At 39.3% G+C, this 23,331-nt stretch overlaps 1 protein-coding gene and 1 pseudogene across 3 annotated transcripts in view; one reads left to right on the forward strand and one right to left on the reverse strand.

Annotated features, from left to right (window-relative positions):
* CTNNA1 (catenin alpha 1) overlaps positions 1 to 23,331 on the forward strand; it is a 199,525-nt gene that overhangs the window by 72,762 nt on the left and 103,432 nt on the right. For both annotated transcript variants that reach the window (XM_053566409.1, XM_053566410.1), the window contains exons 6-7: positions 17,123 to 17,392; positions 18,217 to 18,420. In XM_053566409.1, the coding sequence (XP_053422384.1) occupies positions 17,123 to 17,392; positions 18,217 to 18,420 (474 nt within the window). The remainder of the gene's footprint in view (positions 1 to 17,122; positions 17,393 to 18,216; positions 18,421 to 23,331) is intronic.
* On the reverse strand, positions 8,921 to 11,230 carry LOC128568676 (putative monooxygenase p33MONOX; annotated as a pseudogene). The gene has a single exon (XR_008375192.1). The product of XR_008375192.1 is annotated as a putative monooxygenase p33MONOX (transcript).

Raw genomic sequence — 23,331 nt, forward strand, 5'->3', positions numbered from 1 at the left:
TGGCTGGGGCCAGGTTTGAACCCACCACCCTTGGTATATGAGGCCAGCGTCCCACTCACTGAGCCACAGACGCTGCCCCCACTGTGATTTTAGTAGACAACTTTCATTAAGGGAATATGGTTATCAGTACTGTAAGTGACATCTCAGCTCTGGTTATATTTTCATTAATATAAAATATGCCACAGGATTGGGAGGATTAAATTAAATAATGTATATGCAGTATTTTCTATAATGCCAGGCACTAAGTGGGCAGTTGGTGAATAGTAATTTATTGTTCATATTTGAGGTCATAAAATGATCAACTAACTCTGTACATTTGAGATTCTGGTTTTACATTTCCAGTACTTAATATTATCCATGATAATATAGCTAGATTTGGTATATTACCTTAGTGTAAGTTCAGTGTGTTTTATCATTTTATACTTCTGTTGGCTTAATCTCTGTCACATAAATTATAAATATTTTTTCTTTTTATTGATCTTGAGAAATTCTTTAATGGTAATTCTATGAATATGGCAAGCCGGTTGGCTTAATCTCTGTCACATAAATTATAAATATTTTTTCTTTTCATTGATCTTGAGAAATTCTTTAATAGAATGGTAATTCTATGAATATGGCAAGCTGGCCAAATTATGTCCATAGTTTATGTTTCTTAATGGTTTTGATAAAAACTCTCATTGAATAAGTGAAATAAATGTTAAGTTATACTTAAAAGATAGTTCGAGTGGCACCCATAGCTCAGTGGGTATTGCGCCGGCCACATACACTGAGGATTGTGAGTTCAAACACGGTCTTGGCCTGCCAAACAACAATGACAACTACAATAAAAAAAATAGCCAGGTGTTGTGGCAGGCGCCTGTACTCTCAGCTACTTGGGAGGCTGAGGCAAGAGAATCACTTAAGCCCAAGAGTGTGAGGTTGCTGTGAGCCCTGAAGCCACAGCACTCTACCCAAGGTGACAGCTTGAGACTCTTTCTCAAAAAAAAAAAAAAAAAAAAAAAAGAGAAGGAAAGACAGTTTGGTGAAGAGTCATTCTGTTTTAAAATCTAGTTTAATCTTGGTTTATGAAGACTTACTATTTAGGTAAAATAAGATTATTTAGACTTACTATTGTGCATCATTGATGAGTGTTGGAATAAGTATATGATGTTCTTGAGATACAATAATAATAATTCAGAATTTTGTATGTGAATTTTGTGGATACACTTATTAGAAAGTAATGTTGCCTGAATGCCATGAACCTATTAAGAATTTCTTTGTTGGGCACAGGGCTCATGTCTATAATCTTAGCACTTTGGTAGACTTAGGCAAGTGGATTGCTTGAGCTTAGGAGTTAGAGACTAGCCTGAGCAAGAGTGAGATCCTGTATCTAGAAACACCTGGGTGTTGTGGCCAGCACCTGTAGTTCCAGCTACTTGGGAGGCTGAGGCAAGAGAATTGCTTGAGCCTAAGAGTTTAAGGTTGCTGTGAGCTGTAATGCCGCCACAGCACTCTATTGAGGGTGACAAAGTCAGACTGTCTCAAAAAAAAAAAAAAAAATTCCTTTGGTCAGGCATGGTGGCTCATGCCTGTAATCTTATTACTCTGGGAAGCTGAGGTAGGAGGATTGCTTGAACTCAGGAGTTTGATAGCATTCTGAGCAAGAGTGAGACTCTGTCTCTACTAAAAATAGAAAGAATTAGCTGGGTTGGTGATGCACTTCTGTACTCTCAGCTATGTGAGAGGCCGAGGATTGTTGGAGGATTGCTGGAGCCCAGAGTTTGAGGTTGCTGTGAACTATGATCACGCCACAGTGCTCTACCCAGGGCAACAGAGTGAGACTCTAGTCTCCAAATAAAAAGAAAAAAGAAAAAGAATTCCGTGGACATGATCCTCAATGTACTAAAAAATGTAGCAGTAAATGCCAGACATTTCTTTAAATGTCGCAAAAAATCTTGGAGTTATTATATACATGGTAGATAATCTTTTTATTTGCCCCTTCATATCTTAATATCTGTTTTCACCCTTAATTTCACCCTGTTTTCTGACTCAGGAACCTAACCTGTTTCAGTTGCATTCGAAGGCTCTCTGTGTTTGTCCATCGGAAGTACGCTCACGATGTTAGAGGAGATAGGAAAGTAAAGCTATGGTGTTATTTTCAGGTTCCCTTCCTGCTGGTTCCCCTGGCTCACTGAAAGTCGTAGCTTCTGTTGGGTGGCATTCTCTACATGTTCAGGTATCTGCTGCCTTCTCTTGTGTAATTGCCCCTAACTTGTTGTTTCTCTGTACTTTGCCCATACCATTATATAATAATATACGAGGTCTGACAATTAAGTTCGTGAACTTGCCACCCTGTTCTTACCTTGGCGACACTGTATAAACAACTCCATTAGGCTTTATAACCTTGGTGTATCTGTATCTCACAGCTGTGTTTATACCTGTGTGTGGCAATGTTTTGTTGAGTAGCTTTTTTTTTTTTTTTTGAGACAAAGTCTCGCTCAGTTGCCTTGGAGTTGAGTGCTGTGGCATCATAGCTCATAGCAACCTCAAACTCTTGGGCTTATGTGATTCTCTTGCCTCAACTCCCGTAGTAGCTGGGAATATAGGTGCTTGCCACAATACTCGTCTATTTTTTAGAGATGGGATCTCGCTCTGTCAGTGAATGTTTATGTGTGCCATTGTGAATATGTTGGAGCTTGAATTAGAACAACAAACAGGGACATGTAGTCTAAGTTTATGGGGATAATGCCATGAAGAAAATGGCAGTGTACAAATGGATTAAACGTGTTTCTGTGAGGCGAGAAAGTGTTACTGATGCAAAGAGGTCAGGGTGGCCAGTTATGGGCAGAATTAATGAAAATGTTGCAAAAATTCATCAAATTGTGCATCAAAATTGTCAGGTATGTAAAGGATAGCAGGCCAAGTAAACATCAGTAGAGAAAGTTTGGGGAAATTGTAACTGAAAATCTTGGTATAAGAAAGGTGTGACTCTTGTATCACAACAGTGCCCCAGCTCACACAGCATTGTCTGTGAGGGATTTTTTAGTTAAGTAACAAATAACTATATTGGAACACCTCCTTACTCATCTGATGTGGCCCCCAGTGACATTTTTCTTTTCCAAAGACAAAGGAAATACTAAAAGGAAGACATTTTGATGATATTCAGGACGTCAAAGGTAATATGTTGACAGCTCTAATGGCCATTCCACAAAAAAAGAATTCCAGAATTGCTTGGGAGGATGGACTAGGCACTGGGGCCAGTGCATTACTTCCCAAGGGGAGTACTTCAAAGATGACCATAGTGATATTCAGCAATGAGGTATGTAGAAGCACTTTTTCTAGGATGAGTTTGTGGACTTAATTGTCAGACCTTGTAGTCTATAAACCATCTTCAAATTACCCAATTTGATTTTACTATCTTTTTTCCTGCTGAGATCTTGAATGATATGTGTTTCCATTTTCTTGGGTTTATAGCTAGTCATGGTCATGTATAATTTTCTTTAGGCTTAATTCTTTACCTTTAGCCTTAGTCTCCTAAAAGGAATCCATTGAACAACCCCTCTCCCCTTCCCTGCCTTTGGTAACCACTATTCTGCTCCCTACTTCTATGAAATCAAATTTTTTAGCTTCCAAATACAAATGTGAACACATGACATTTATCTTTCTGTTCCTGGCTTATTTTACTTTAAATAATGTCCTCCAGGGTTGTAATCCATGTTATGCCAAAAGGGAGAACTTCATTCTTTTTTTATGATTAAATAGTATTCCATTATGAATACGTGCCATGATTTCTTTATTTATTCACCTGTTCATGTAATTTAGGTTGATCCCTATCTTGGCTATTGTCCATAGTCCTGCCATAAACACAGGTGTGTGCATGTCTCTTTGACATATTGATTTCCTTTCCTTTGGCTATATACCTAGTATTACGATTATAGAATCATGCGGTTGTTCTATTTTTTGTTTTTTTTGAGGAAGTTCCTGTGCTTTTTTTCATAGTGGCTATGCTAATTTGCATTCCTACCAACAGTGTATGAGAATTTCACTTTCTCTGCATTGTGGCCAGCATTTGTTATTTTTTTGGTCTTTTTTATAATAGCCATTCTAATAACTAAGATGAGATGGTATCACTCATTGTGGACTGGTTTGCATTTCTCTGATAGTGATGTTGAGCATTTTTCCATATACCTGTTGGCCATTTGTATGTCACCTTTAGAGATGTCTATTAAGCTCATTTGCCTAATTTTTAATTGGATTGTTTGATTTTTTTTTTTTTTCCTTATTGAGTTGTTTGAGTTTGTTTTTCTGGATATTAATTCCTTATCAGGTGAATAGTCACAAGTATTTTCTCCCATTCTGCAAGTTGTCTTTTCATTCTGTTGATTGTTTCCTTTGTTGTGCAGAACCTTTTCAGTTTGATATAATTGATTTATTGTTTGGAATTCATTGAAAGTACAAAGAATTAGGTTACACTGATTGCATTTGTTAGATAAAGTCCCTCTTATAATTGTGTCCCGTCCCCAAGAGGTGTGCCATACACCGTGACTCCCATCCCCTCCCTCCTCCTGATTTATTTTTGCTTTTGTTGACTGTTTGAAGTTCTCTTCGTAAAATAACTGTCCAGACTAATGTCCTGAAGCATTTTCCCTGTTTTATTTAGTAGTTCCATAGTTTTAAGACTTCATAGTTTAGGGTCTTACAAAGTATTCAGTGTGGTGTCACACAGCGCACAGCAACCTCCAACTCCTGGGCTTAGGTGATTCTCTTGCCTCTGCCTCCCAAGTAGCTGGGACTATAGGCGCCTGCCACAACGCCTGGCTATTTTTTGGTTGTAGCCTTCATTGTTGTTTGGCGGGCCCCGGGCTGGATTTGTATGTTGTATGTTGTTTGGCAGGCCCTCAGGTGTATGTGGCTGGTGCTACTTGAGCCACAGGCACCGAGACTCTTGTTTTTTTGAGACACAGCTTCACTGTTTTCCAGGCTAGAGTGGCATGATATCAGCCTATTTCATAGTAACCTCAAACTCTTGGGCTTAAGCAGTCTCCCGCCTTAGCCTCCTGAGTAGCTGAGACTACAGCCACCATGCCCAGCTAATTTTTCTGTGTTTAGTAGAGACAGCTTTTTTTTTTTTGAGACAGAGTCTCACTATGTTGCCCTTAGAGTGCTGAGGCGTCACAGCTCACAGCAACCTGAAACTCTTGGGCTTAAGCAGTTCTCTTGTCTCAGCCTCCCAAGTAGTTGAGACCACCAGTGCCCACCACAAAGCCCAATTATTTTTTTTTATTTATTTTTTTTTTGTAGAGACAGAGTCTCACTTTATTACCCTCGGTAGAGTGCCGTGGCCTCACACAGCTCACAGCAACCTCGTGGGCCCAAGCGATTCTCCTGCCTCAGCCTCCCGAGTAGCTGGGACTACAGGCGCCCGCCACAACGCCCAGCTATTTTTTTTTTTTGGTTGCAGTTTGGCCGGGGCTGGGTTTGAACCCATCACCCTCGGTATACGGGGCCGGCGCCTTACCGACTGAGCTACAGGCGCCACCCAAGCCCAATTATTTTTTTGTTGCAGTTGTCATTGTTGTTTAGCTGTCCCGGGCCAGTTTCGAACCCGTCAGCTTGGGTGTATGTGGCTGGTGCTGTAACCACTGTGCTACAGGCGCCAAGCCAGTAAAGACAGCACTTTCTCAGGCTTATCTGGAAGTCCTGACTTCAAGGAGGATCCTCCTGCCTTGGCCTCCCAGAGTGCTAGGTTTACAGGCATGAGCCACCATGCCTGATCTCTTTCTTAGTAGGTTATATGAGTCTAGAAATTTATCCATTTATCTAGCTTTTCTAATTGTTGGCATATACTTGTTTGTGTAATAGTCTTTAAGGATCATTTGTATTTCTGTAGTATCGGATACTATCAGTTATAGTATCTCCTTTTTAATGTCTGATTTTATTTATTTGGGTCTTTTTCTTTCTTGCTAGGTAGTGGTTTTGTCTCAATTTCATTTATTTCCTGTCTGATTTTTATTATTTTTTTCTACTAATTTTGAGTTTGGTGTTGCTTTTCTAGTTCTTTGAGGTACGTTGTTAAGTTGTTTTTCTACTTTTTGATGTAGGTGTTTATTATTAAAAATTTCCGTTTTACTACTGCTTTTACTGTATCCCGTAAGTTTTGCTATGTTGTGTTTCAAGAAATTTTTTAATTTCCCCCTTAATTTGTTCTTTGACTCATTGGTTGTTCAGGAGCTTGTTGTTCAATTTCTATTTGTACAATTTTGAAATTTCCTTTTATTGTTGATTTCTGGTTTTATTTCATTGTGGTCAGAAGAGATACTTGACTGATTTTAGTTCTTAAATATGTTTTAAGTGGGGGATTTAATCTGTTTACTTTCAAGGTTATTATCAGTAGGTGAGGACTTCTGTCATTTTGTTTTCTGGCTGTTTTGTATATCTTTTTTTACTTTCTTCCTCTCATCGTTATTGTGGTTTGGCATTTTTTTTTGTAGTACTCAGGTTTCATCCCCTCCCTCCGGGCCCTCCCTTTTCTCATAGTATCTGCTCTACTGGTGAAGTTTATATGACATAGTTGTGTGTTGTCATAATAGTGATCATTGTCTTTTCACTTTTAGATGTTGGACTCCCTTAAGCATTTCTTGTAAGTGTGGTTTATTGGTGATGAATTCCTTCAGTTTTTGCCTGTCAGGGAAGTACTTTATTTCTCATTTTTGAAGGATAGGATTGCTGGGTGTGGTATTCTTGTCTGTCATTTTTTTTTTTTCCCTTTTAGTATTTTGAATATATCAGTCCTCTTCTGTCTTGACCTGAAGGTTTCTGTGAAAAAATCTGCAATTAGTCTAATGGGGCTTCCCTTCACTCTTTTCCTCTTGCTATTTTTAGATTTGTCTTTGTCTTTTGACACTGAGTATAATGTGCTTTGGGAGGACCTTTTGGGTTCAATCTACTTGGGTACCTTTAAACTTGCAACCAGACACCTCAGACTTGGGAAAATTTCAACCATTATTTTATTAAATAGGTTTTCTACACCTTTTTCTTTCTCCTTCTGGAAATTCTGCAATATGTATATTTGTTCACTTAATGCTATGCCATAAGTTTTGTAGGCTTTCTTTACTCTGTTTATTTATGTATTTTATTTCTTAAGTCCTTTTCTTTACTCTTTGTTGTTCTTTGTGTTTTGTTTTGTTTTGTTTTCACTCTGGCTGGGTAATTTCTTTTTCTTTTTTCCTTTTTGACTGGGTAATTTCAAATGAGCTATCTCCAAGTTCAGAAATTCTTTGTTCTGCTTTATCATATCTGCTGTTGTATTTTTTCATTCCTTCCATTGAATTCTTTGGTTGCATTTTTGGTTATTTTTTGGATATCTATCTCTTTGTCAAATTATTCGTAAAGTGTTTTCCTGATTTCGTTTTCTATCTGTATTTTATTCTATCTTCTCAAGTTTCTGTAAGAGCATTATTTTGAATTCCTTTTATGGCAATTTGTTGATTTTTTTATTTCATTGGATTCTTTTACTAGAGGCCTGTTCTGTTGAGCACAGTACTCTGAGGTTGCTCTCCTCCTTTCCCCTCCCCTCTTCTTTTCTTTCTTCTTCCTCTTTTTTTTTTTTTTTTTTTTTAAAGATAAGGCCTTACTCTTGTTAACTGGGCCAGAGTGCAGTGGCATCATTATAGCTCACTGCAACCTCAGGTTACTGGGCTCAAGCAATCCTCCTGCCTCAGTCTCCTAGGACTACCGTATGCTGCAGTCTCCTATAGTCCCAAGAGACTGAGGCACAAGGATCACTTGAGCCTAGGCTAATTTTTCTAGTTTTTTGTAAGGATGTGGTATAGGGTCTTACTCTTGCTCAGGCTAGTTAGTTTGGAATTCATGGTCTCAAGCAATCCTCCTGCCTTGGCCTCCCAAATTCTTTATAAATGTAAACTCATTTAATATCCACAAAATAGTATAGGGTAGATACTATAATTGGCCATATACTAATTTTTATAGATGAAGTAACTGTTAACATGGAGAGGTTATACAATCAGGCACAATTATTCATCTAATAGTAAGTGGTAGAGGTAGGATTTGTACGTTGGCTTCAGAGGGCAGGGATTTTGTCTGTTTTAATTGCTCCTGTAATCTCATATATAGAACATTGCCTGAATATAGTAGTTTTCAACAAATATTTGTTTAATGAATGAGTGAATGAGCCACTTTGCTGTACTGCAGGTTCCTTCCCAGAATGGGATTCTAAGTGTGGCCCTAATCAGTTAACTTTCTTGGGCTGAAATGTTATTTGCTGACTACAAGTATTGTATTTCCATTATCTTCCAACTTTCTCTTTGACTATAAGCAGAGATAAGGATGGGCTGGCATTAATCCTGGGTCCTATGAGAAGGACCACTTCTGCCTCACACTGTCAACTTTGGTTTCCCAACATGATAGTGATAGTGCTTTGATGTTTCTAATCTATCCACTCATGTATTGAGAGCTTGTTGAGATATTTGATGCGAACTTAATGCTTCTCATCTTATCTGTGAACTCTTGACTTTCATGATCATTTTTCCCAAAAACTCAAACAAGGGCAAGGCAGGAGGATTACTGAAGGCCAGGAATTCAAGACCAACTTGGGCATCATAGCAAGACCCTGTCTCTACAAAAAATAAAAAATTAACTGGGCATGGTGGTATGTATCTGTATTCCCAGCTACTTGGGAGATTGAGGCAGGAGAATTGATTAAGCCTGGGAGTTTGAGATTGCAGTGAGCTATGATTGGGCCACTGCACTCCATCTTGGGCAATAGAGCAAGACCCTTTCTTTAAAAAAAAAAAAAAAAAAAGTAAAGAAAAGAGAAAATATCCTACTCGAACAGAAGCATCAGTAAAGGCATTGTTAGTGTTATTATTTATAAATAATGTGAAATAGGCTGTTTGATCAAGCACCATTTTCTTTTTTTTTTTTTTTTTTTTGAGAAAGTCATAAGGATTTTTATTGTCAAAATAAGAGACAAAAGACACAAATAAATTAATTGTTCTGATAATTTGAGACTCCAGGACATCTCTATGGAAAGGTCAGCTCCTTATGTACTGATAAAATACTATCCAAATCAAGTGTGAGACAGTGTTCAAGACAGTGACTGAACATGTACACAGTGAGGAGAAATAAAAAGGCGGTTTCCCTATTTCCTTTCCCCAGTAAGGTATACACTACATAAAGGTATGAGGTTCATTTTGGTGACAAATGCTTTCATACAAAGAATTTTCAATTCTTCCATCTCTAACCACCCCCGCCCCAAAAAAGTTTTAGGCTCTGACCTGATGATGAACAAGGAAATCAAAATAAGGTGATACTACTTTCATATGAACTCAAGACTAATTATAGTTACCATCTTAACATCCATTTATCAAATCAGTAGACTGAATTTTCTCCCTTAGAAAATTTTCAACCAAACTGGAATTAATCTCACATTAAAGTATAAGAAAGCATATGCAAGACTAGTGTTTTGTGGCATAAAAAAGAAACTTTCCTCCAATAGCACTGGCCCAGGAGGTACCACATGAAGAAGTGGCTGTAGGACAAAGTGTCTATTAGATCTACCAAAATGCAAGATGGCTCCAGTTTCAGCCTGGAAAGAGCCAAGTCTAGCTTTTTACTGTACCCAGGTCTCAAACAGATATTAGGCCCACCTACCTGACAAGGCTGGAACACAGCACCAGCAGTCAAGAGGCCTAAAGTTGTCTGAACTAGTCAGTGAGCATCTCTATGCCATGATTTGTCAGTGCTCACATTGACGGTGGTAAAAGGATCAAGAAGCCTGTGTTTTTAGAGCAGCACAAACACTATCTCAGTAAGCAACAATCACAGTCTTATCTAGGGTAAATAATACAAAAATAGATCATGAAGTCCCCATGCACAAGTGCTGAGATTTAACCTAACTTTAAAGCAGTACAAAATGGCTTCTTCCACACAGCAAGGGCAAACTCTGCACTACTGTTTCTCAAAAACCAATTATGTCTTCAGGTGTAGCCTCAGTTTAAGAGATTTTTTTTTTTTTTTTTAATATACCTTTCCTATGTCAGAGCCAAGGTAAAAGGGAAGAGGGGCTCTAGAATCCCTGGAACAGAAAGAGCTTTAGAAGCCTGTGGGTGTGAGCACATTCAAGTCACGGGGTTTGAGATTATGAGTCCGTGGGGGTTGTTTCTTCCCTTCTATCACTGGGATGTCCATCTTGGGTGGCTTGAAGGTTGCTGGATCTTCAGCCATCCTAGTGGCCTGTGCTCGGATCAGTTCCATTGCAGAGGGTTTCTGGGCTCCTTGGTAGGCCTGGGTGGCAAAACTTCCTGAATCATACTTCTGGAGGGATCTTGGTCCAAAGAAGCTCCATTTATCTGATGGGTTTCTGTCCTTATCCCCACTTCCAGAATCCATGGTGCTAGGATCTGGGCCAGGTAAAGCTGTGGGAGAACCAGAAGTAAACCAGCCTCTGGGCCTATGCTTGGGTGAAGAATGAGGGGTGCTGCTTGGGGTGGACTGGGCTGACACAGGCTGCTTCTCTTCTTTTGTTCTCTCTCCACTCTGTAGCTTTAGTTTTTGTGATCAAAGAATTCATGATGACATGGGTAGCTTTAGCCTTCACCACTGGGATCTTATCCGTACTGTCAATGGCTGATGACAGAGTCATAGCAGGGGAGGATACACTGGCCTCGCCTTCCTCCACCTTGGCGAGGTGCTGATACTTGCGCTCTGGAATCACTGGCTTCCAGGGGATGCTGCCCATGTCGGATGGAGGAGGAGTCATGGGCGCAGGGTCCTCAAGGGCATCATCATAGCTCAATGCCCTGCGGTATATCCCGATGGGCAGGGACATCTTGTCTAGAGGCCCACTGGGCTCAAGAGCAGGTACTTCTGGTTGTCTTGAAGCCATTGAAAGACTAGGATCCAGGTGTTTTCTATAAAGAATTCCGAGCTGAATCCCACAGTGAAATTATGTGACGGTTACGCTGACAAACAGATGTTAATGAGGAACATTGTCCAGCTGCTGCAAATTAGCAAAACTTCCCAGGAAAGGTCCATCCAGAGATTCTGTTCTCCTGCTGCCGCCGCTGAGCTGCCTGCAGCCCCAAGTCCGACACTAAAGTGGCTCCGAGGACCCACGTCTCCCTAGAGGTTGTGGCGCAGTTTGGACCCAAGCCATGGTGAGAGCGGCGGCGACACCAAAGGCCTCCCGACAGACCAGGAAACACTGGCTGCCGGGCAGGCCGGCGGCCTTGGTGATCGATCAAGCACCATTTTCAAATACATCTATGGCTACAATTTTATATTAAGAGGGAATGAGGAAACTTTCACTTGAATTTTCCGTTTTTGGATAGGGATAGTGTTATAGATTGCTTAGAAGTTAGCTTCTATTTCTTGCTTGCTTCATGGGATAGATAGTTCAAATTACATTGAAAGTAGTTGTTTTCTCTTTATGTTTTCTGTTTTCCTATTCCTGAGTCTGCTTGAACTGTAACTGGATTGGCGAACTTGGGGAATTGGCTAAAGTAGACCATAGGACTCTTAATTTCATAAGTAATGTAGGACTCTTAATTTCATAAGTAATGTAGTACATTGTTCAATAGATTACTTTTCTTCTTTTTTTTTTTGCTTTTTATATTATTAATCATTTTTTTTAATTTTTACATATACATGTGTTTATTAGGTTTCCTTTTTTGCCTGCATAAAATTAAAAAGGTTTAAATTTTAATAACAATAATAATGTTTAAAATAAGGGCTAGAAACAAAAACTTCGTAAAGAATGAATGAGCATAAATAGATTCAGAAAAGAAATGAGACAATTGCTACATCGAAATATTAAGCAATAATAATAATGCAAAGAAAGTAATATTCACATTGTCAAGTAGAGTATGTCTATGATAGAATGCTTTGACTCTGAGGTTCAGTATGGAGTCATCAGTTAACTTATTTTTTTTAAGTCTCAAAAAATAAATAATATTTATAAATAAAAGTAATGGATAATTTCGAAAAACAGATCATGCCAAATCTTATAGACAATAGAAAAAGAAGAAATGCTTCAAAATCATTCTACTTGATCTGGGTACACCTGATATTAACATTGAAGAAAATATATTATTATAGAGGGGAAATTACAAACATGTCACTTATAAATGAGGATGCAATATCCTAAACAACATATTAACAAGTTGAATTAAAGTTTAATGTTTAAATAATGTACTTTGGTCAAAATAAAATCCAATTTATGTGAGAAGTAATCACTATTCCATTCACAGGGATCAATCCCTCAGTCATTTCTGATTGAGGTTACTAGAGATTTTACTTTTTTATTTCTAGTCAAAGGTTTATCTATTTTATTTACTTTTTCAAAAAACCAACTCCTTGTTTCATTAATTTTCTGAATAATTCTTTTGTTTTCAATTTCATTAATCTGTAATTTGATATTTCATTAAAAATTTTTTTTAATTTTTTTATTGTTAAATCATGGCTGTGTACATTAGTGCAATCAAGGGGTACAATGTGCTGGTTTCATATACAATCTGAAATATTCTCATCAAACTGTTCAACATAGCCTTCATGTAGACATTTGTATTCTGCATTTAGTAGGTTTCGCCTGTACCCATTCTTTTTTTAAATTTTAATTTAATTTAATTTTATCTTTCTTTCTTTTTTTTTTTTTTTTTTTTGTAGAGACAAAGTCTCACTTTATCGCCCTGGGTAGAGTGCTGTGGCGACACACAGCTCACAGCAACCTCCAGTTCCTGGGCTTAGGCAATTCTCTTGGCTCAGCCTCTCTAGTAGCTGGGACTACAGGCGCTGGCCACAATGCCCGGCTATTTTTTTGGTGTGGTTTGGCCGGGGCCGGGTTTGAACCCACCACCTTCCGTATATGGGGCTGGCGCCCTGCTCACTGAGCCACAAGTGCTGCCCTAATTTTGGATATTTCTTTTCTTCTGCTGGGTTTAGGCTTAGATTGTTCTTCTTTTTCCAGTTCCATCGGATGGCTTGTGAGTTTGTTGATGTGCTTGCTCTCTTTCTGTTTTTTGAATGTAGGCTTCTGAAGGGAGAAATTTTCCTCTCAGGACTGCTTTTGATTTTTTTTTTTTCCTTTTTTTGGCCGAGGCTGGGTTTGAACCTGCCACCTCCAGCATATGGGGCCAGCGCCCTACCCTTTTGAGCCACAGGCGCCGCCCGTCAGGACTGCTTTTGCTGTATCCCATAGGTTTTGGTAACTTGTGTCTTCATTATTGTTATATTCAAGGAAGTTAATGATTTTTTTTATTTCTTCTGCACCTGTCATTCAGCATAAGGTTGTTTAACGTCCATGCCTTTGTGCCAGGTTGAGCATTTTTGTTGGAGTTGAGTTCCACTTTTAGTGCCTTGTGGTCTGAGAAGATGCAAGATAGAATTTCAATTCTTTTGATTCTGTTGAGGTTTGTTTTGTGTCTGGGATATGATCAATTTTGGAGAATGTTCCATGGGACGATGAGAAGAATGTATATTCTTTATCTTTGGGATGGAGTGTTCTATATACGACTATTGAGCACAGTGTTCTAGGATCTCGTTTAAATCTCTAACATCTTTGTTTAATTTCTGTTTAGAGGATCTGTCCATCTCTGGGAGAGGGGTGTTGAAGTCTCCTGTTATTATGGTGTTATAAGATGTTTCAAGAATTTGGGTGCATTTAAATTGGGTGCATAAATATTTAGAATTGAAATGTCTTCTTGTTGTATTTTTCCCTTGACCAATATGAAGAGACCATCATTGTCTTTTTTGACGTTAGTTGCTTTAAATCCACACGTATCTGAAAATAAGATTGCAACCCCTCTTTTCTTCTGAAGTCCGTTTGCCTGAAAAATTGACTTCTAACCTTTAACTCTGAGTTTTAATTTGTCTTTTGACATGTGGTGTGTTTCCTGCAGACAGCAAATAGATGGCTTATGTTTTTTTTATCCAATCAGCCAATCTATGCCTCTTCAGTGGGGAATTCAAGCCATTGACATTTATTGAGATAATTGATAAGTGTGGTAGCATTCTATTCAACTTATTTTGTGAAAGTCCATTGCTTAGTTTTGTCTTTTGCATCATCGTGGAAACTAGGTTCTATCCTTTAATTTCTGGGTATTTACTTTCTTTTCTTTTTTTTTTTATTTGAGACAGAGTCTCACTCAGTTGCCCTGGGGTTGAGTGCTGTGGCATCATAGCTCACTGCAACCTCACACTCTTGGGCTCAAGTGATTCTCTTGCCTCAGCCTCCCAAGTAGCTGGGACTATAGGTGTCCTCCACAATGCCCAGCTATAATAGATCACTTTTCTCACTAATCTGGATTACTTATCAGCACTGTATGCCTGGAAAATAATACTTTTTGATTGATCATTGATCATTCTTGTTACAGTAAGCAGTGCTGCCCTGTTGAGTGTCTGTTTTCTTATCTTTTTTTGAGATAGAGTCTCAAACTGTTGCCCTGGGTAGAGTGCTAACTCCTGGGCTTAAGCGTTTCTCCTGCCTCAGCCTCCCAAGTAGCTGGGACTACAGGTGCCTGCCACAACACCAGGCCATTTTTTGGTTGTAGTTGTCATTGTTTGGCAGGCCCGGGCTGGATTTGAACCCGCCAGCTCTGGTGTATGTGGCTGGTGCCTTAGCTGCTTGAGCTACAGGTGCCGAGCCATGTTTTCTTATCTTTATGTAACAAAATCCATTTTCTTTGTGCTAAGGCAAAAGCAGTTCTAAGGAGAAAATAGAACTCTTTAGCAGTTAGGATAAAGGATAGCATGTAGTTGTCATTTTCATCACAGGTTAAAATATATCCCCCATATTGGGTGGATAGGTAAATAGGAATCTATCAGAGATACATTGTAGTGAGGGTGAGAAATTTAGAAAATGCCATACAGGATGTGTTTATCTGCTGTTTCAACATAATGGTTAGTCTTGGCCCTTTGTCATAACTTGAATCTTGAAATGATCATCAATTTTCTAAATCCATAGAGTCCTGTTTCTGAATCTTTAGCCCAATGTAGTCTTTGAAAAAATAAAAGTTTATTGTACTTGACCAAGCAGTGGTTTAGGGAAGTCAGGGGTTGAATAGTAATCCTGGCACCTATTAACTTTAGGTGACCATGAGTATCTTCGGTAACTTATAAGAGGCTGTGCTGCTCTAGGTTATAGTTATTTAGGAGGAATGCCAAAGCTGATTGCAAAGCTTTTATAAACAGAGGATAATTTAAGTGCTTAAAGGTAAATGCCTCCTTAGAAGACTTAGAGTCTCTGAGATTGTGGTGAGGGCAAGAGATTTAGAAAATACCACACAAAACATGTGCACCAGCTGTTCAAGTGTAATGATTAGTCATAGTCCCTTGTAGCTTGAGTCTTAAAATGATCACTGAGTCTATAAATCCACAGGGTTCTGTTTCTATTTTTTTTTTTTTTTTTTCATTTGAGACAGAGGCTCAAGCTCCCAGCAACCTCCAACTCCTGGGCTCAAGCGATTCTCCTGCTTCCACCTCCCAAGTAGCTGGGACAATAGACGCCCACCACAACACCCGACTATTTTTTGGTTGCGGCTGTTATTGTTGTTTGGCGGCCTGCCAGCTCACGTGCATGTGGCTGGCGCCTTAGCCGCTTGAGCCACAGGCTCCGAGCCAGGGTCCTGTTTCTAGATATTTAGCCCAATGTACTGTGCTGTAGAGTGTTTGGAGTGCTGTGAGCTATTACTTGCAAATTTAGATTCCAAATGAGAAAAGAATTCTAGGAGGAAAAGTAAGCTGTCATATTATACAAGGTTTGAATAAAGATGCAAATCTAAAATATATACTGAGATAAAGTTTCAGAAAAAAGGAAGCCAGCTTGGTGTTTCTGATGTTTAATTAGATACTCATCTAGAAAGATGAGCTACTAAATAGCTAAATGAGACTTTTAATTGAATAATTGAATTTGGCCTTTCTAACTTAGTCAATTTTCTCTTACTGTTTACATATATAATACTCAATGTTTAAATTTATACTCTTATATTTAGTCAGTGACATTAACGTTGAAATTTTATGATCACATGTAAAACATTTGGCATAGATATGGTGGTCATTTAGGAGTTATTACCTATATTGCTTTTCTATGGTGGTGGTACCCCACATTTACTAAAGAGACCCTGTTTTTTCTCTGAGTAATTTAAGTAACAATCAGATGCCAGAAACACACTGGCTCTGGATCTTGCTTATTGTTGGTATCACTTATTTGTTACTTAACCTACCTACCTAGCCTACCAAGTAGATGCTGTTAGTGGATGTGATGCCAGGAACCGTATGTCCTTTTAACTGTAGAGGATTATAATTATGAGGTAGAAGAAATTGGAAAAGAACATATTAACTTAAGACCACATCTAAATTGGTTATTATAATCATGGATTGAAGTCATGAAGCACGTGTGCCTCAGTTTTATGTCTTAATGACCTGTGAACTTCTGATTGTACTGTGTAAGGAAAGTATGGTTCTATATCCTAAGGTGGTCTTTGGAGAGAGGAGAGAAGGATTTGTATACTTGTGAGAATAGCCTTGTCATATCCTTACCTTGTTGTTTTGCATAGTTCATGCAGAACTGTAGTATTCTCTCTCAGATTTCACAAAACTCTTATAATGAACTCGTATAACTTAATGAATCTGCATAATAAACCTTACTATGTTTAAATGTGTTTCTGCATGATATTTCTGTTTTGGTTGGAATAGGAGTGCGTGCGTGTGTGTGTGTGTGTATGTATGTGCGTAGTTGTAATCAAGATACTGGGCAGTTTTATGATTTTTATTTAGTGCCTTAGTGCTGTGCCAGGTGTTTTACGTGTATTATCCCATTTAATCCTCAAAACAATGAGAGGTACTGTTTTATAGAAGGAGAAACTGAACATAGAGAGTTTAAAATAAAGTCACAGAATAGCCAGGAAAAAGTAGAAGTGGAGATTTAAATCCAGGTCTATGCGATTCCAAAGCACTTAGTCTTACCATACCGTATCCTTTGTAATTAACTTTCAAGTCAGATTGTTAATAAAAATAATGTCTAATTAGTAGAAACTCATTTAACTTTTCAGAATTTACTAACAAATTTTTACATGTATAAGTAGGATCCATATAAAGAGTGTGCCAATTTCTTATTTTCCTCTTGTAGGAACTGAAAGATGTTGGCCATCGTGACCAGATGGCTGCAGCTAGAGGAATCCTGCAGAAAAACGTTCCTATCCTCTATACTGCATCGCAGGCATGCCTACAGCACCCCGATGTCGCAGCCTATAAGGCCAACAGGGACCTGATATATAAGCAGCTGCAGCAAGCGGTCACAGGCATTTCCAATGCAGCTCAGGCTACTGCCTCAGATGATGCCTCCCAGCACCAGGGAGGAGGTGGAGGAGAACTGGCATATGCACTCAATAACTTTGATGTAAGTTGTGGTTGAGAGGACACTTCAGGCTCTTTATTATACCCCCAAAGATAACAGGTTCCTGGGGAAATGCGATGAAAACTTCTGATGGTAGCTCAGTTTCCACTTAGATTTGTAATCTAAGTTGCAAGAAATGATGACTCATCAGCCTACTTGATCTTAAGCCTTGCCTAAAGCATTGATCTTTTTTTTCTTTTTCCTTTTTTTTGTTAGTTTGAATTGCACTTCTGGATTCTTTTATGCAACCTGTGTTTCCTATGAAACTCTTAAGCTCAAGTGATTCTCTTGCCTCAGCCTCCCAAGTAAGTAGCTGGGACTACACCACAATGCCCAGCTATTTTTAGAGACGAGGTCTCGCTCTGGTTCAGGCTGGTCTTGAACCTGTGAGCTCTGGCAATCTACCTGCCTTGGCTGCCCAGAGTGCTAGGATTACGGACATGAGCCACTGTGCCTGGCCTGAGAGAACTTTTATTTTCCATATAATTCTCATTCGATAGTTTAAATTACCAGTAGTATATAGGTTGACCTTTAGATGTTCGGAGTAAGTAACACGAGCATGATAAATTTGTATTTGCATCTGTGATATCGCACCTTACCCAGGTGCTTTTTGGCTGGATGATATTGCTTCTAGTGCCTTTTTTGAGAAGTGATTAATCATTGGCCCCTTTACATGGGATGGCCACTCATTTGCCAAGAAGAATAATCTTTCAGATGTTGGCATTTTTGTGTTAAATCTTAATATTCCTAATTGACACTTTCCTCACTTTCTTGAGTAATGGAGCAAATAGAGAGGAGCACTAATATATTGTAATGCTTCCCTGCAGAAACAAATCATTGTGGACCCCTTGAGCTTCAGTGAGGAGCGCTTTAGGCCTTCCCTGGAAGAGCGCCTGGAAAGCATCATTAGTGGGGCTGCCCTGATGGCGGATTCATCCTGCACGCGTGATGACCGTCGTGAACGAATTGTGGCGGAGTGCAATGCTGTCCGTCAGGCCCTACAGGACCTGCTTTCAGAGTACATGGGCAATGTGAGTGTCAGAACTTTTCTTTAAAGTTAGGTATTTATATCTGAAGAGTTTTCCATAGTATGTTGGATCTGAGAAGTTAATTAATGGTAATTTATAGTCATTGTCATTTAGACTTTGTACCCAGTATTTTACTATGACAATGAAGTAGTCAAATACAATTTGTCTAAAATCATCTCAAAGGGAAGAGGGAGAATATGAAGTTGTCATCACTAGTGGGTTTTGCCTATTTGTTCATTTTGGCATTCATCTTGTTTGTTCACTTATGGCCTATGTGAGTGAATGGATAATGGTGAGTCATGATGGAATTCCTAGTGTAAAGAGCAGCGCCTTCCTGTATTTATGTTGTTTCTACCATATTGTGAAATTAGTGAAGCATATTAGTGAAGTTTTAAAAAGCCATTGCCATGTTTTGATCATATGCAATGTACCTCAGAAAAAAAGAGGTTAGAGGTTTAGTTAAATAGAATAAATGGTTGGTAAGTTACAGTGGAAATGTGGGACACATTTAAAATCTATATCTAAGCTCTGAACCATAGAAAATATAAAAAAATACCTAAGTTGAAGAATGGCTCACAATGTTGCAGTCTTAAACATGGGAGTAATTTGGAATATATATGTTCAGTCATTTGCTGTCATATGTGGTATAATACAGGAGTGTCCAATGTAGTTATGATTAGGAAACCACTTTGAAAACAGACTTCGGTGGGGAAGAGGATGTGATATATCTGTTCCTATCACTGCATTCTAGAGTTTCCTAACCAGTCTGTGGATTGTCCCTTGCCAGTCACTTCCAGTCACGAGTAACCTCCTGCTTTCTTTCTGTTGTGGCATACAAATAGTACTTTCTATACCAGGGGTCCTCAAACTAGGGCCCGCGGGCCACATGCGGTGGTGTGAATTGTATTTGTTCCCGTTCTGTTTTTTACTTCAAAATAAGATATGTGCAGTGTGCATAGAAATTTGTTCATAGTTTTTATTTTTAAACTATAGGCTGGCCCTCCAACAGTCTGAGGGACAGTGAATTGGCCCTCTGTTTAAAAAGTTTGAGGACACCTGTTCTATACTACGAAAGTACATATTCACTATGTACTTTTTCTAAGCTTTTACAATTCTAACCTTTAAGTGTGCTCCATTGTACCATTTCAATGGCTCCAAAATGCCGTTTCATAGTATTTTCTATACTATGAAAATACACATCCACTATGCTGTGGATATAAGAAAAGGTGGGAGTTACCCATTTACACTGAAGACCTGGAGATCATAATAGCATTCTTTTTTTTTTCCCCCTCTTTTTGAGAGTCTTATTCTGTTGTCCATCCTCCTGCCTCAGCCGCCCACCCCCCAGCCTCCCGCTTTAGCTGAGACTATAGGACTACAGGCACCCGCCACAACGCCTGGCTAATTTTTCTATTTTTGTAGAGATAGTCTCGCTCTTGCATGGGCGAAATTTAAATATTGTGGGGGTCTTGAAGAAAATTTTCTTTAGATTTCCTCTTCTAAAGTGGTAAGAATGTTTGATTTCCTTTTATCGACTGAGGTAAAAGTGGTCCTGTCAAAAAGTGATGGAGTGAGGATAAATCAGGAGGGCAATGGAGCACACTTAAAGCTTAGAATTGTAAAAGGGTCTAGAAGAAGTAAAAACAACTGGGGTAAATTTTTGTTTATTTTCTAAGTATTTAAAAACTCAGTTTGTATTGAGTATGTGTCATGTGGCACAGTGTAAAAGATCAAACGAGGCTCTCACTGATCTCTCCTTCTGTAACAGGGTCTGTACAATGCCTTTCATGGGAGTTGTGTGTCATAGGTACAACTAAAAGGCCACGGAAATTGTGGGGAGGGCGAGAAAATGTCTAGCAGGGAAATCTCAGAGGCTTTCTAAAGGTTTATGTTCTTTTGGTTGAGTTCTACCTTGATTTTTCAAAGTTTTGATTCTTTTTGAAAAATATTAGGCAAGTAAATATGGTATGTGGAGAATTGAAAGGGCATGCATTAATTAAAACTTGTTTACTGTACTGTATGTAGAGTTGCAAAGTCTAGAAGAGCTTGCATATTTTCACTTTTTCCTTTTTTTGGATTCTCTCATTAATGTTAGTTTTATAGATAACACGTTGTTAAAGTCTTCCAACCTCTGAGTCTTCATTCTTCATCTTGTCTTCCAGTTAACAGGTTCCACTGATTTTTCCTCTGAAAGCAGTGATTTTTAACTTTGGATGCATATTAGAGTCCCAGAGGGACTTAAAAATCCTGATGTCTAGGTTGTACTCCTGACCAATGAAGTCAGAATCTCTGAGTTGAGATCCCGGCATTAGTTGCACAGTTGCTGTTTTTAAAAGCTTCCTAGCTGCTTCCGGATGTGTAACTAGCGTGGAGAAACTGCTCTGATGGTTTATTACATTTGTTCTTTTCTATCCCCACCATCATTTCTTTAGTTCAGGCTCTCCTCACTTTCTCCATTTTCCACTCTCTTCTGCTTGCCAGGCCACGCTGAGCTCTTGTCTTCAGTAGGACATTGTTCATTGTGTTCTTGAAATTCCCTTCCTACATATTAAACCTAGTCTGCTGTTCCTTCAAGGCATGTATTTATTTTTCATCTCTTTGCTAAAGCCTGTTTCAAATTACATCATCCTTTGTTATTTCTTTGGTGCTTGAAGTTTTTTTTTTTTTTTGGCTAGGGCTGGGTCTGAACCCGCTACCTCTGGTATATGGGGCCGAGGCCCTACTCCCCTACTCCTTTGAGCCACAGGCGCTGCCCATAGTGCTTGAAGTTTTGTACCTAATTGTGTACTTTTTGAATTTTGCTTAATTGTATTTTCTTTATGAATGTAGTTTTTGCAACTGTTAGGGTAGGAACTCCTATCGTGGGTCAAGTCTTTCAACTAGGTTTTAAACTTTTGAAAGCTGGCAATTGTAGTGTAACTCCATAGTTGACCACTTCTCTACATTGGCCACAGCCTTAAGTTGACTTTATTTATTTATTTATTTATTATTATTATTTTTGAAAAAGACAGACTCTTAATCTGTTGCCTAGGGTAGAGTGCAGTGGCGTTAGCCCATGTCACAGCAACCTCAAACTCGTGAATTCAAGTGATCTTCCTGCCTCTCGAATAGCTGGGACTACAGGTGTCCACTAGAACACCTGGCTAATTTTTCTACTTTTACTAGAGATGGGGTCTTGCTTTGGCGTAGGGTGGTCTGAATTCCTGAGCTCAAAGGATCCTCCTCCCTCCTTGGCCTCTCAGAATGCTAGTATTACACTTGAGCCACCACCCACCTGGCCAAGTCAACCTAATTTTCAGACTGGACATACACCATATGCACATATCAGTATAGTAGGCCTAGTTCCTTATGTTGACCACTTCTGTATGTTGATGAGTTTGGTACAGTCCCTCATGTGGTCAAATTACAGTGATTCTACTATATTTCAAAATACTCCTTCATTAATCTAGTATAATGCTAGAAGTGGTAGTTAGTAAATGCTTGCTTAATAAACTCAAGCTCACTTGGGGACAGCGAATGAAATCAAAACTTTTTTTTTAAGAGACAGAGTCTCACTTTGTTGCTCTTGGTAGTGCTGTGGCGTCACAGCTCACAGCAACCTCCAGTTCTTGGGCTTAGGTGATTGTCTTGCCTCAGCCTCCCAAGTAGCTAGGACTAGAGGTGCCCACCATAACGCCCAGCTATTTTTTGTTGCATTTTGTCTGGGGCTGGGTTCGAACCTGCCACCCTTGGTATATGAGGCCCATGTCCTACTCACTGAGCCACACGCACTGCCCAGAATCAAGATTTTTTTTTTTTTTATTGTTGGGGATTCATTGAGGGTACAAGAATCAAGATTTTTTTATATTCATGGTGCTAAGGGTACATTAGTGGGAAAAAACCCAAAGACTTTTGCCTTCATGCTTCTTACATTCTAGAGAGGGTAGAGGAGGCGGCTGTGGGTGGTGTATGTGTACTTCTTATAGGTCTTTCAGGACACAGATGACATTTGTAGAAAAAAATTAAACCAAGTGGGCTTGGCGCCTATAGTTTAGCGGCTAGGGTGCCGACCACATGCACCAGAGCTGGCAGGTTCAAATCCAACCCGGGCCTGCCAAACAATAATGACAACTACAACCAAAAAATAGCCAGGTGTAGTGGCAGGCACCTGTAGTCCCAGCTACTTGGAAGACTGAGGCAAGAGAATCACTTAAGCCCAAGAGTTGGAGGTTGCTATGAGCTGGTGACGTCACGGCTCTCAACCCAGAGCGACTAGTGAGACTCTGTCTCAAAAATAAACAAAAAAATTAAATCAAGTGCTCAGAAGTAAGTGAAAGTAATATCCTTAAATTTGAGTGGAATTACATTTAATTCATCAGGTGAATTAAATGTGATTTTCTTTTTTTTGCTGTTTTTGGCTGGGGCTGGGTTTGAACCCGCCACCTCTGGCATATGGGGCTGGCGCCCTACTCCTTTGAGCCACAGGTGCTGCCCTAAGTGTATTTTTTTTTTTTTTTTATATTTTAAATTCCCTTTTTTTTTTGTAGAGACAGTTTCACTTTATTGCCCTAGGTAGAGTGCCATGGCTTTACACAGCTCACAGCAACCTCCAACTCCTGGGCGTAAGCGATTCTCTTGCCTCAGCCTCCCAAGTAGCTGGAACTACAGGCACCCGCCACAATGCCCAGCTATTTTTTTTGTTGTTGTTGTTGCAGTTTGGCCGGGGCTGGGTTTGAACCCCCCACCTTCGGTATATGGGGCCGGCACCTTACCGACTGAGCCACAGGTGCCGCCACTTAAATTCCCTTTTAAAGGTTCCAGGAGTCAGGAGGCCAACAGCCTTAATGTTCTAGTTTACAGTGTGCTTTGAAGAGGTGCAGGGTAGTCTTGGGTCTATAGCTAACTTGCTGTATAACCTGTAAGAGGAGATACTGA

This window comes from Nycticebus coucang, chromosome 17 (assembly GCF_027406575.1).
Source record: "Nycticebus coucang isolate mNycCou1 chromosome 17, mNycCou1.pri, whole genome shotgun sequence".
In the NCBI taxonomy this organism is placed as follows: Eukaryota; Metazoa; Chordata; class Mammalia; order Primates; family Lorisidae; genus Nycticebus; species Nycticebus coucang.